This window comes from Gouania willdenowi, chromosome 8 (genome assembly GCF_900634775.1).
Source record: "Gouania willdenowi chromosome 8, fGouWil2.1, whole genome shotgun sequence".
In the NCBI taxonomy this organism is placed as follows: Eukaryota; Metazoa; Chordata; class Actinopteri; order Blenniiformes; family Gobiesocidae; genus Gouania; species Gouania willdenowi.
In genome coordinates this window covers 30,529,177-30,543,460 of record NC_041051.1, presented here as the reverse complement: position 1 = coordinate 30,543,460, position 14,284 = coordinate 30,529,177, and the positions used below count along the sequence as shown (strand labels likewise).

Below are 14,284 nucleotides of genomic sequence, written 5' to 3'. Positions count from 1 at the left end.
TGTTTTCCATGTAAACCTCAATTCAGAATTAAAAGCAGAACATTTTAATTCTGAATGATTTAATTCCAAATAACTAATTCCGAATTAAAAAAACATCATGTAACCATGGCCACTGTCCTCTCCATCATCGTCGTCCACCTCAGGCTCACCCTGGGCTTACAGCTCGCCGGCTTTCGTCCTGATGTTCCTGCTGCTGCTGCTTCGTGTGCTTGTGGTTCTTGGTCTACATTATAAGTAGCTAATCTCCAGTGAGGCGTTCTGGTCGGGGTTTTCCTCTGGGAGAGTGTTATTGATGCAGTTTTTGGCTCCATTTTGAAGTGGAGGGATGTTAGTTGAGGCTTCGCGCCTCAGAGTCTTTTCCCTTCACTCCTCGTGTCGCAGTCTTGGGTCGCCGCTTCAGGGAGGAGCGGCTCCAAGCTGTGGGCTGAAAGCTGCTGTTTTCCGTTCTGTGCAATCCTGTAGATTTCCGTCATCTCCGAGATGTCTTCATCGTCATCGTCATCGTCTTGCCTGGACAGACTCGCCTCAGGCTCTCCCTTGGCATCAAAGCTCGTCGGCTCTCATCCTGGCGCTCCTGCTGCTGCTCAGTTGCATCGTAATTATCGATCTTCCTCGTGGAGCGGCAGAGTGCCTTTCGGAAACCCCTCTTGAAGTTGTCAGACAAGAAGCCGTAGACGATTGGGTTAGCGCAGCTGTTAGCATAGCCGAGAACCACAACAAAGTAGTAAAGGCCCTGGTACTCTGACGGCAGGGACATTAGCAGATTGATGATGTTGAGGGCGTAGAATGGAAGCCAGCAGAAGACGAACACGGCGACCACAATCACAACCATGCGCGTCACTTTGCGTTCCGACTTTCGTCGCTTGGTCGACGTGGCGTGAACTTTCTTCCCAGAGCTGCGTATTTTGAAGACAATGAGCAGGTAGCAGAGGCAGATGATGAGCAGAGGGCAGAAGAAGCCAACGGTGGAGGTGTAGATGATGAAAGCAACACTCCAGACGTTGGCGGGCTGCGGCCACGCAATGTTACAAGTTCCTCCCTCCTTCTGGATGTTGGCGAAGATTACCACTGGCAGAACAACCAGAAAAGACAACGCCCATACGGTAACGTTCACCACTTTAGCCACCTGAGGGCGTCGCCACTTTGAGGAGCGTATAGGGTGGACAACAGCGAGGTAGCGGTCGATGCTCATCACTGTCAGGCAGAAGATGCTGGTGAACTGGTTGATGGAGTCGACGGTCATGACGAGGCGACACATGAAGGATCCAAAAGGCCACGACTGAAGCGTGTTCTGGACCGCCAGGAAGGGCAAACCCAGCATGAAGAGCTCGTCAGCGATGGCCAGATTAAGAATGTATATGTTTGTTACGGACTCAATCTTGGAGTAGTGCAGCACGATGTGAATCACTAAAGTGTTGCCGCCAAGTCCGATAACACAAACGATGATGTAAATGAGCGGGAATGAGAAACTCCAGCGACACTGGGACCCGAGGAGACGTCCAGGACGGTGGAATTGGTTGAGTTGAAGAGCGTCTCGTTCAGCTCGCTGTCGTTGAACATGGGAAGGAACAGCGGGAGGGCCGGCGAGGGGCTGGCAGAGCTGCCGTTCTCCCACGACTCAGCCGCCATCTCCCGTCTGCCAGGTGAGACCTCAGCGGTGAAGTTCTCGTCACGATGTCACAGCTTTCTGTCACCTCAGCTCTCGCCCATCTGCTCTGTGGGAGGAGAAACAAGTCAGTAACTCGGTTGAAACAAAGATGAACAACTCAAGGCATAACTTCATGTAAAAGATCATTTATGACTAAGATGATTTTCATTCCAAAAACAGAACATGACTGAAGCTCCTGAGCTTTTGAGAAGAGTAAGACTGCCTTGATTGGATGTCTACTTAAGGCACTGCTCTAGGCTACTTCCTGCTGCCTTTGTAACAATTACATCCTTTCGTTATAGTTGAGTTGTACGTCCAGGACTAAACCGGTTAAGGAAGCTGGCTTGTAATCGGAGGGTCAATGGTCCAACCTGGGCCATCACTGTGGGACGTCAAGCATGTCTCGTAACCCGAACTGCTCAAGTTGTACGTCGCTTTGGATAAAAGCGTCCTGGAATTCCTCACCGTGTCCATTCATCCATCCACTTTTTATACTCGAGCACGTCAAACTCTGAGAGTCATCACAGCTTATACTTCGGCCCCTCAGAAAGATTGACGAGTCTAATTTACCAAGAAAACTTTAGATTATTTCAGCTGGTGCCATGAATAAGACTAATCAGGTTGCTTTGATGGCTGGAGCTGCACATCACTGTTTTCTTCTCACTATAGAATAGATTAAATAGACCAATAGAAAACCAATGAGCGTAAAGAGAGAATAAAAGGTAAAGTGAAAATGCCAACATTTCAGAAATGGGCCTTGGACACTAATCAGTGTCATTTCATCATATTTAATCTGTATAATCAATATTGATGTGCATTTTCCACTCCAGTCTAAAGTCACGGCTGTGTGACAATGAGTGACGCCTCCAACAGCCATTCACAGTGAAATTACACTGACCTGAAGCTCTGCGAGGAGGATAGATATTCAACATGTTTTGACACATTTCTGTAATCACAGGAAAATAAAAGTACCTCCACCAGAATAAAGAACGATGTAAACAAACCTTTCAAAGGAGGAGAATCGACAACGCTATTAAGGCTCAGTGTGCTTCAGGTTTTTATTGTTGTAAGTTCCAAATGCATCTTGAGTGCTGTATATACTCATTGAGTTTGTAGTGTATAGTACAGAGTGTACCATTTCTAACACAGCCTTGGTCTCGGATACTGTGTGCATGCACCAGGCTTGGAGTCTATTACATTGTTCATTATATTACATATTCAATTATCCATGTTCAATTACAACTCATTCACGATTACTGTGACCAGTATTTTTTTTTACAATTACAATTGAAATTACAATGATTATTTTACCCTGAAAGTCAATTACAATTACCTTCTCAATTCTTAAAGTTACATTTTAATTAATCACAATTACTGAGCCTTTCCCATAAAACATAACCTTCCTCTTGTGTTAGCTTTCTGTTAGCATCTCCTAGATCATCTGTTAAATACATTAAAAAATATTATCTATCATCTAATTTGATTGTCATATCTATTGGTTACCTTGTTAGGTTTCCTTGTCCATGAAAATATTGGTATTAATATTTTTGGTGCAAGCGTCTGAGCCTTTTATTGAGACTGGGCTGTCATTTTTGGTGATGAAATACATGAAAATGTCATCGCTTTTTTTGTTGTCGTTAGCTGAGCTGAGCTAAGAGTGCTAGCTAGCATTAGGCGGCGTACAAGGATTAGCAACAGTAGGGAGGAGAGAGGGGATTTCATGCTCATATCAAATGTATCGGAAATGCACCATCATTGATCCAGAGACATCAGCTGAAACAGGGGCGTCAAACTCATTCTAGTTCAGGGGCCAAATTTGGAGCAGCTTGATCGCAAGAGGGCCACAGGTTTTTTGCGAGAAAACAAGTAATTTCAAAATGATTGTGCCCTAGTTTGTGCATCTACGTATACATAAATGACAAATTATGTAAGAAACTGACCATATCCAAGCAATAAGTGACAGATATCAGTCCAAGTAGGATCTTCATTTTAAATTTCCTACATTTTATGACCAACTTCTATTTAATTAAGAGAAATAGTATGTCGTAATTTAAGGAAAATTGTAGAATTTTATAAGAATTTGGACTTTTTTCAACATTTAAAATGATTGCTATCATGCGATATAAACACCGGGAAAACTGTAAATATTGTTGTTTCATTTACACAATGATTCGTGTTTTCATTTTTACTTTCTCCTGCGAGCCGAATTGGATGCTTTAAAGGGCCAGATTTGGCCCCTATTGACAAATGTGATCTAAAATCACCATAAAATGAAGACAAAACAAGATAACTACCAGGAAATATTATGAGTATTTTTTTTGATTTATTTCAAGTTTTACTGTTTGTGATTTAGTGAAAAAATCCCAAAGTGAAATCTACAACTTAAAAGTGCCTAATGACTATATTTCTGCCACCATTTTAAAGCAGGTGGATGGAATAAAGGTTGGAAGTCTAGACAGTGAACAGGTATGAGAGTAAAACACAAACTGAGTGGTTGTCCAGTCATTGACTAAAGGACTTGCAGAGGAAAAACAGACAATTAGGAGAAACGCACAGGGGGAAAAATACTGCGGCAGCATTGCTTCATGAGACGGACACATTTTTCAATTCCCCTAATTTCTGTCTCATTACGGTCGCTTCGCCTTCAATTTGCCACATCTGGCTGCCATGGCAACCAGAGGAGGAGAAAAGCGGGAGATGAGGGTCATAAATCAAAGCAAATCAAACAAACACGGCTTCTTCTTCCCTGAGAGCGTTACGATAGATTCCATGATGGAGGAAAGAATTACTTACGACCACTTTTCAACCATCCACACTTGGACATGTTTCTATAATTTAATATCGAACAGTAAGTCCTTCAGTTTGCACACATTAAGCATGTTAAGCTCCGGTAATCAGATTAGTTTTTAATCAGATAGTTTCACAGCAGCGCTCAGCGACAACTTCAGGAAAAACTCTTCTCACAAACAACAAAGACCCCGACATAGTGACGCTTTCAATGTACGCATGATAAAAAACATGTTTGTGTGACGTGATATACAATATGTTTTCTATCAATAAATCTTTAATTTAAAGCAAATTTTCTGTTGGAACAATATGTTTCCAACAAATACCATAACTACTAATAATAACAATAACTAGGCAAGACCTGTATTCGCAAGGCAAATGCGTATTTGGCAATTGAAAATTTAAAAAAAATGGCAAAAATTTCAACCTGTATCTGGATTTGTCGACAAATTTGTTAATAATAGTAATAATGCAGAAAAAACAGAAGACTGACCTTGACCTTAAATATGACTTTGAGCGAAGGTCAAGGTCACACATTGAAAGGAAATGTTGTTCAATGGTACCAGTCTGAACACTGGATCTCAATTTGTGGCCAAGTTATCGGGAAAAAAGTTTTTTAAACTTTGACCCCAACCATCGTTTTACTGGGGTCGTACAGCTTCAGTCCTATGAAATTAAATACTCGCTTGAGATGAGCTTATCATGAATGTAAGCATTGAACAATAAATATTCATAGAGATATTAACAATTTTGGTTTTATGACACTCCTTGACATTTGGCTCCAGAAAAGGTCAACTGCACATCGTTGACATTGTCCCTATGAGATGACCATATGTGTCATTAGTGCTTGCAATAGACTCGGAGGAGGAGGAAACCCAACAAGCAACTCCTATGCGAACAAGGTATGGCAAGCGTGCAACCAAAAAAACGGTAATGAAAGAAGAATTATTGAAAAAGGACACGAAAAAAAATAACAGGAAACATAGGCAAATGACAAAAAAAGACACAAACTGACACAAAAACATAGAAACATAAAAGAGAATAAAAATTGATCAAACGACAACAAAAATACCACAGTTAAACCAAAAACATACCAAAAAAAGAGAAATGTGATTGAAAAAGGACAACCAAAATTCATTAAGAAACAACAAAAATAAACAAAATTAACCCCCAAAAATTACAAAACACTATCCAAAAACTTTACCACACAAAAATACACAAAAAATGTTTTTAAAAAAATTACAGCAAAAATAAAAATAAAATCCAAAATCACACAATTTGACTCCTAAAACATCAAAAAAATATATAGAACCACAACAAAAACACATAAAAATGAATCCAAACTCTGCATTAATGCTCCTATTGATGTTTATTATAAATGCTGACATGAATATTGATCATGTGACCCTCTCCAGGGTTTGACTGCGGTGGTTGTTCTCCCTCTAATGATGCTCTGAAGCTGTCAGAGACGTTGACCTTTAAACTCACCGTGTTGGCATTTCAGCTGCTGATCGACCCCACGCATCAACAACACAGCTATACAGTAAAGCTTTTCAACACGTGGGTCACTGACCTGTCTTTGGTTAACTTTTTTCTTTCATCATTATCTTGCTCGATTTGTTTGAATAAATAGTTTGGGAAATGTTTGTTGATCAGATGCACTTTCAGTTGTAAAATTGTGAATATTAGAAAATAAAGACTTAAAAAAGAGATTATCTTCAAAAATAGGAGCTTTTTTCTTCCTTTTTACAAATTGACAGTGAAATCATTGAGCTGAGGTAAAGGTGTGTGAGGGGCCAATCAGAGCTTTTTTTCTAGACTCTAATGAGATGTAGAACCTCCTGCTGTGTTCTACGGGAGATTTGAACAAAAGACTGACAATCTATTCTTTATATGTCTGGAACAAAGGGCGGAAACAGATCTAGTCTTCATACATCTGTAACAAAGGATTGGAACAGATGTATTCATTTTACGTCTGTAAAAGACGGAAACAGATCTATTCGTTACATGTCTGTAACAAAGGTATGTCTGTAGCACAGTATGGGAACAGATTTATTATTTAGATGTCTGTAGCAAAGTACAGGAACAGATCTATTCTTTACATGTCTGTAACAAAGTACAGGAACAGATCTATTCCTATATGTCTATAACAAAGGATGGGAACAGATCTATTCTTTACATGTCTGTAGCAAAGTACAGGAACAGATCTATTCTTTATACATCTGTAACAAAGGAGGGCATCAGATTTGTTCTTTACATGTCTGTAGCAAAGGACAGGAACAGATCTATTCTTTATACATCTGTAAGAAATGATAAGAACAGATTTATTCTTTATACGTCTGTAGCAGAGGGCAGGAACAGACCTATTTTTCATATATCTGTAACAAAGCACATGAAGAGATCTATTCTTCATATATCTGTAGCAGAATACAGGAACAGATCTATTGTTTACACGTCTGTAGCAGAGGACAAAAACAGATCTATTATTTATACGTCTGTGACAAATGACTAAACCATGAAGTAAAAGTAAAAACCGTATGTTTGCAAACACTTTAAAGTGAATGAAACATTTTGACGATGGAAGAAAAATAACATAGATTAGTGAGTTTTAATCAGAACTTTTCTTCTACAACGTAGAAAGTCATGACGTTTTTAATCAGTGAGAAAACCTACAACATTGTGAACAGAAAGATTTGCATGTAAATTTCAATCTGACTCAGAACATTACATAAAACTAAAGAAAAACAAACAAAGAGAATTAAAAAATAAATAAATTCAGATTTAAATAAAATGCCTGCTGACTGTCAGGAAAATTATCATTTTTTAAAAGTGAAATAAAAAAGAAAGAAAGAAAAAACATCTAATTATTCAGTTATAAATATAATAACTGAATAACTATAGTTATAAATATTCAGACTTACTTTTAACTGCTAAAACTACTTATCATATGACTTTTAATGTAACAATAGCTCTTAAAACTGTCATGGTCTTTTTATCATCTGTACTTTCATTGTAAAGTATCTTTATTTTTGTTTTTAAAAGTGCAATAAAAAAATGTAGATAATATTATTATTATGAAAATGAAGTTTTGACAGAAACCTAATGAAATAAACTCCAGTGCAGACACGAGCAACGATTGGCCCAGTGCCCAAATGTGGCCCCCGAAGTAAACACAGAAAATGACAAAAACCAGAAAAATATATTCAACGAAAACAAAAATGCACACAATTAACAAAAAATCATGCAAAATTTGAGAGAAAATTTATTAAAAAGTACTTTCATTGTAAAGTGTCTGAGTTTTTAGAAAAACACTATATAAAAATGAAGTTATTATCATTGTATGATGATGACATTTTGACAGAAATCTAATGAAATAATGAAGATATTAATACATGAAATATAACATTTATGCAAATATAACATGTTCAGGGGTCTCATTAAAAGTGAAGTGAGATTTATTACCAAATTTGTCAGAGGAACGACAGGTTAGATTATAAAGGTTTGGATTTAGTTTTCTGTGTATTTTGTAACAGTGAATTATATGTAGAAACAGAGTGAGTTTGTCATTAAATGAACAGTTTGCATCGTAAACCATCCAACTGCTTCCCTCCTTCATTTATATTCACACCACCTGTTGCTCTCGTAAATGAAAATGTTTGAGACGACGACGACGATGATGATGAGGAGGAGGAGGAGGAGGAAGCAATCCTCAAAGATAACATTAAATATCTGCATAAGAATGACATGAAGTCAGTCCTTTCCCTCATTAATAAGAGAGCAGAGCTGCAACGATGGCAGAGGAAACAGTGTCATTGACCAAATAATGTAGTCGTGATATCTCAGTAGGATTGCAAAGGGGCAAACGGGAACCTAAGCTAGAAACTTTTGGCAATATAAAAAAAAAAAACTTTTCATGTGAATAATTTATTGAAATGAAGCAGATATTGAGAATAATTATCAATACAAATATAAAAAACACATTTCAACAGAAGTACAACTTTGGAAAAAGAACTTTACAATTATTTAAGTTGAGTTTCATTGAATTTGTCACAAATTCACTGAAACTACAATATTTTCAGGGGTCCACAATGTTCCCATGCATGTGATGTATAGTATAACACGATGGAAATCATTTTTACTCTCAAATTGTTGAAAGAAAACTCACTTTTCCAAAAATTATTTGATTGAATTTCCTCAAATTAAATAATGAATAAATAAAATAAATGTAGTCATTGTCTGTCACCTGTATATATATATATATATATATATTATTATATATATATACGCCTCGTACAGGTTCTATACAATCAATCATTCTCTAGTCTGCACTGATGGAGGGAAATGACAAAAGACATGAACAGATCTATTATTCATATGTTTGTAACTAAGAACAGGAACAGTTCAATCCTCTTTTTCTTTGTCTGTTTTTTTTTTTTTTTTTTACTTTGTCTGCACATGCTGTCAAAGGTCAACACTACATGTAGTATAATCTATTTAAGACGGAAATGCATGTTTTGTTATTGCAACTAAATAAATGAATTTATTTTATTGCGTAATTGTGACCATCACCAGCCCTCCATAAGGAAGGGTAAGAAACAAATGATCAAAGGGAGAGTATAAAAATAGAGGGCAATGTCAGGGTTGGGCTCAATTATAATTGTAATTGCGTAATTGATAATTACAATTCTATTAAAAAAAAAGGCAATTATAATTGAACGCAAAACTGTGGATCCATGTTGCAGTTCTATGTACAGTTCTACACATACAGTATGTAGTTAATAATTGTTAAAATGTGTTTCAAATGAAACTTTCCCACATTTTACCATTAAAAAAAATTAATCCAGGGCTATACTGACACAAAAAAGGCTCAGACGCCCAAACCAGAAATATGAAAACCTATATTTTCATTGATTAGGAAACCTACCAAGGTAACCAATAGATTGGAAATCAATCAGATGATAGATATTTGTTTTTAGTGTATTTTACAGCTGATTTAGGACCAGATTTAATAAGAGATGCTAACAGAAAGCTAACACAAGAGAAAGGCTAACTTTTATTAGGTTATTTATTTAAGGCTCAGTAATTGTGATTAATTGTAATTTAACTTTAGTGATTGAGAACGTAATTGTAATTGACGTTCTGAGGATGAAAAATGCTTGTAATTGAATTGTAGTTGGAAAAATTGCTCCTGAGCAGTTAAGCCACGCCCAGTCTATACTATAAAATCTCCAATCAACAATCTATGCTAAGCTAACTAGCTACTCAATATACCTCTATTCACTCTGATCTCAATCCCACCTACTCACCACTGACTGTAGAGCCCACAGGTGGTAGTTTTTGTAAAAGGGGCGGAGTTAACAGTTAGCTTTTTTGTGACGCAAGATGATCCCAAAATGTCACATGATCTTGTTCTCAGCCAATAGCAAAAATCAATTGTAATAGCCCGGTTTCAACCCATAGAGGGCAGTCACTCTGACATTTTACAACTAAATATGACAAATTGAAATATTGTTGAAAGTTGGACCAGGATCAATTATCAGCACTCCTTACAATACACAAATACATTAGTATTCAGCAGAAAAATAGTGGCTTTATGCTGTTTATTTCTATCATAAACTGGCTGATTTTGACTTTTTTTTTACTTTTCTGTTTTGCACCGAGCCTGCACGTGCATGCACCTAATTTAGTATGTCACATGACATGGGTCTATTTGTCACATGCTCATACAGATGTGCAGTGAAATGAAAAAGACTGTTCCGCCTGGCCATACAGTAACAATAAACATTCACTTAGTAACATATATATATACAGTAAAATACAATATAATGTAAAAAATGTTTTTTGTTATTTGAATGTACAAAATATATAATAGAATACTATAAACTATAAAGTGTAAAGTGTCAGTGTGTAAAGTGACCAAGAACCAGTAAAATAGTATTGTTAAAATAATTTAAAAAAGGATTACTGATGTACAAAAATGTAAAAATATAGAGAAATGTAAACAATGTGCAGGCGTGTCAAAGTGCAACTGAGAAGAATAGAGTTAACAGTCCAGACAGCCTGAGGAAGACTTTCTGTGTTTGCCTTGATGTGTATTTACACACGCACACACACACACACACACACACACACACACACGAGTTCACAGCTGAGATGTGTCACTACAACCACATCCACACTCAATCACGACGTGAAGCTCACACACAGCCCCACTCTCCCACCACCTCACGCACACACACACAGAGACAGACGGAATACACACATGATGTGTCTGTACATACAGACATAGCTTGATAAAAACTCTGATTAGCGCAGAATCTGCACTTTATAGGAGCACAGAGTCAAAAACATCAATGCTACAGCGGCTCCCTCACACTCAACACAGTAGACGTCATCATTGGCTGTCAATCAATGCTCACTGAGGGCTGTGATTGGAGGAAAACCTTCTCCCTCCTCTCAGCTTTTACAGGAGGAGGGCGGGGCCAAAAGTGAAAGTGTGATGATGCAAGGGAATCTAAAGAATCCGTCTCAGGAGTCACGCCCATAATCAAGACCCACTCAGGCAGCCGGTCAACCAATAGAGGCCAGTATATCTGACAATTTACAACTAAATATGCAAAATCAAAAAGCTTTTACTAAGATGTGAGGAGTGGGACTATGTTTAATAAACAGCACTACTTAATACCCAAATACATTTGTGTTTAGCAGAACAAAGTGTGTTTGGGGTTTAGTTACTCTTATAATGATGGTGGCTGTGAACAGAGGGAAGGGGTGAGTACTTAAACCTAAAACTAATATTTGGCCCAATACGAGCTTATCCCCACAGCCCTAGGCCAGTGCATCCACGACCGATAGTGTGCAAGAGCCACTTCTGCCACCCCCGCACATTTGACTTTTTTTACTTTTTAACTGTTGCTCGTATTCTTCTGTCGAAGCTGTGGAGGAGTCCAAGGTAACTTTAATCAAAGGTAGATTTAGTTTGCACAGCAGCTCATTGTAAAACAGTTATTCACAGACAAATGTGAGATTCTGGTAAAACTCAGTGGAAAAACTGAAGGATATTTCTGTCGGTTACAGTGTAAATTTTGATTTATAGGAACAATAAAGTCTCGTTAATTGTTAGAGGAGGAAAAGGCAACAAATGGAAATCATGAGGTTTATCCTTAAAAAGGAATTTTTTTTGAGGTGGATGGAGGACACTTTACAGCAGACACGGCCAACTGCAGGCCAGTGGCCCCACATGGGGCCCTCGGTCGGTTATGTGCAGTCCGCAAAGTGAACGCACAAAATGACAAAAAAAGGCAAAATCAATAAGATTATTCTGACAAACATATAAAATTACAGAAAATACACAAAAGGACAAAAAAACACAAAAAGCATCAGAATAAAAATTACAGAAGAATATACAAAATTGCACTTTCCTGTATTAATGTCAGAAAGATACACAAAGCAAAAATAAACAAAATAACAAACACATTAAATTACAGAAAAATACACAAAATTATGCCAAAAACACAAATGATGACTACCAATTAACTGAAAACTTTCCAAAATGACACTGAAAACACAAAACTGAATCACAACACACAAAATAGAAAAATATACAAATTGATAACAAAAATTCACAATTTTACTCCAAAAGCAACACAAAACAATAACATGCAAAATGACAAGAAAATGTACGATACAACTCCAGAAACAAACAAAAATACACAAAGTTGCTCCAAAAAAACCCTCAAAAACAACTATGAACTCAAAATGACAACAACTCTAAAAAAAAAGACAAAACAACAACAAAAAAACAGTCATTTGGCTTCAATGACATGAAGATATACATATTTTAGCATTCTATACTCAATAAGCAAAACAAAATGTGAACCAGCATCACATCTCATAACACATCCAGTACACACACACACGCACGCACACACACTCTGTAGGATCGTGCATGTTTTTGCACTGAAATCTGAAATGCAGAATACTACAGAAGTGGATTAGGGCCAATTTTTATGGAGAAAATATTTTTTTTGGGTAAATAAGATTAAAGTTGAAGTTTCAAGAACAAAGTAGACAAAGTAGTCAAATCTACGGAAGCTGTCTAGGGCCAATTTACCATAAACGACAGCAGTTTCCGTAGCTCCTCAATAGCCACAGACGGACTAAATAATCGACCTCTTCCAAACTTCACTGGTTTTTCCTTCTGAACAGATTAAATTATTGTCCTTCAAGAGATTACAACGCAGTATGAACTAAAAGAGAAATCATCTCTGTTTTTAAACCCGACTTTGACGTAGGGATGGGCAATACGGAACAAAACTCATATTTCGATATACAATATAAATCTCAATATTTTAATAAAGTCTTACCAGAAAGACAATTCTGGGTTAAATTTGTTGATAAGAAAAATGACTTATAAGCACATTTATTGACAAACAGCTGCACAATATGTGCCACTTTAGTCTTTTCTCCTCTAAGGGACAGCACGTGTGAGTGAGTTCTGTAGTGTGTCTCGTTTAGGGGTAGATTTGGGTTAGGACGCACTCATAAATCCATCTAAATGTGCTTTTCATGCTGTTCTGAGAAGTAGCGAAAGCAGCGACTCCTAAAACGAGTATTTTAATACAAAATAAGCTTTAAAATTATATATTTCAGAAATATGTTAAAGTTTTAAAGAAGGACACTATTTGACTGTACTCTATGAATAGTATTAAATAATTGTATGATGTGATTTGTACTGTGTGAATGTATGAATAAAAAAAGGTCATTTTTTTTTTAGATATATATTGATATAAGCAACACAGTAGAGGTGGGCGACATATTGAGATCAGATATATCAAGTTTTCTATTTAGGCGATATAGAGAAATACAATATCACATATATATATATAATATTTGTATACACACACACACACATATATAAATAAAATAGATATATGTTGAATCACAATATATTGCCCGATATATTGCCCAGCTCTAATTTGAAGTATAGTTTACTTCAAATTAAGTCATTATAGTCATTGATACACAGCATATGATGAATTGGCCCTCGTCAGCTTCCGTAAATTTGACTTTATTAGCAAAACTTTGACTTTTATTTCTCGTCTTTTCCACTTTAATCTGACATTTTATTTCAACTTTATTCTCAAAATTCTCGACATTTCATCTTTATGCTTTTAAAAAAATCACAAAGAACCCATTTTGTATTTATATTTTCAGTCAAACTGGCTTCATGCAGTATGTAGCATTTTATTTCATTTATTAAAAATGTAATTAAAGCATTTTGAGTTTGAGGAATAACTAACCAAAAAATATAGTAATAAAGTTGCATATAAGGTAATATTAAAAAGCTTCATAATCTTAGTTTATTTCCTTATTTATTAGATGTCAAGGGTGGAAACTTAGATGCCACATTTTGTAGATATTTGATGATTTATGGTTGATTAAACATTTCTGCATGTTGCTGTCATTAATTCATCCTCTCAGACATGTTGCACATTATTTTCCCGCCTGTGTGTGATTTATCATCTTTTTATCAGTTTAGGTTTTTGTTTCTCTTCTTATTGTCTAAAGGGAAATAAAGCAAAGCAGCAGGCGTCAAAGCTCCAACTACCGCCGGTGAACCGTCACTTTCTCCTCGGTGTCCGAGCCTCGGAGGAATCTGTGCTGGACTGAAATGACTCCGTGTGTCCCTCATCCTCCTCCGGCTGCTCCGTCAGCTTCACTCCCCCGGTGCTCAGGCGGCGTCTCTACCCGGATCCGGGCTCCTCCGCCCGCTGCGTCACCGCGCAGGGTCCGCTCCCTCTCCGGAGGAACCGCAGGTAGAAAGCACCGCTGTAGTGCAGGGACGGG

The 14,284-nt window shown here is 37.1% G+C and overlaps 1 protein-coding gene across 1 annotated transcript; it reads right to left on the bottom strand.

Annotated features, from left to right (window-relative positions):
- Positions 1 to 14,275, bottom strand: LOC114467810 (somatostatin receptor type 5-like). Its single transcript, XM_028454261.1, is given in 5 exon segments — positions 1 to 353; positions 356 to 517; positions 520 to 1,465; positions 1,468 to 1,710; positions 14,046 to 14,275. Coding segments are annotated over 4 exon segments (1,395 nt in total). The 5' UTR covers positions 1,630 to 1,710; positions 14,046 to 14,275; the 3' UTR covers positions 1 to 228.
- Between the last annotated feature and the right edge of the window lie 9 nt (positions 14,276 to 14,284).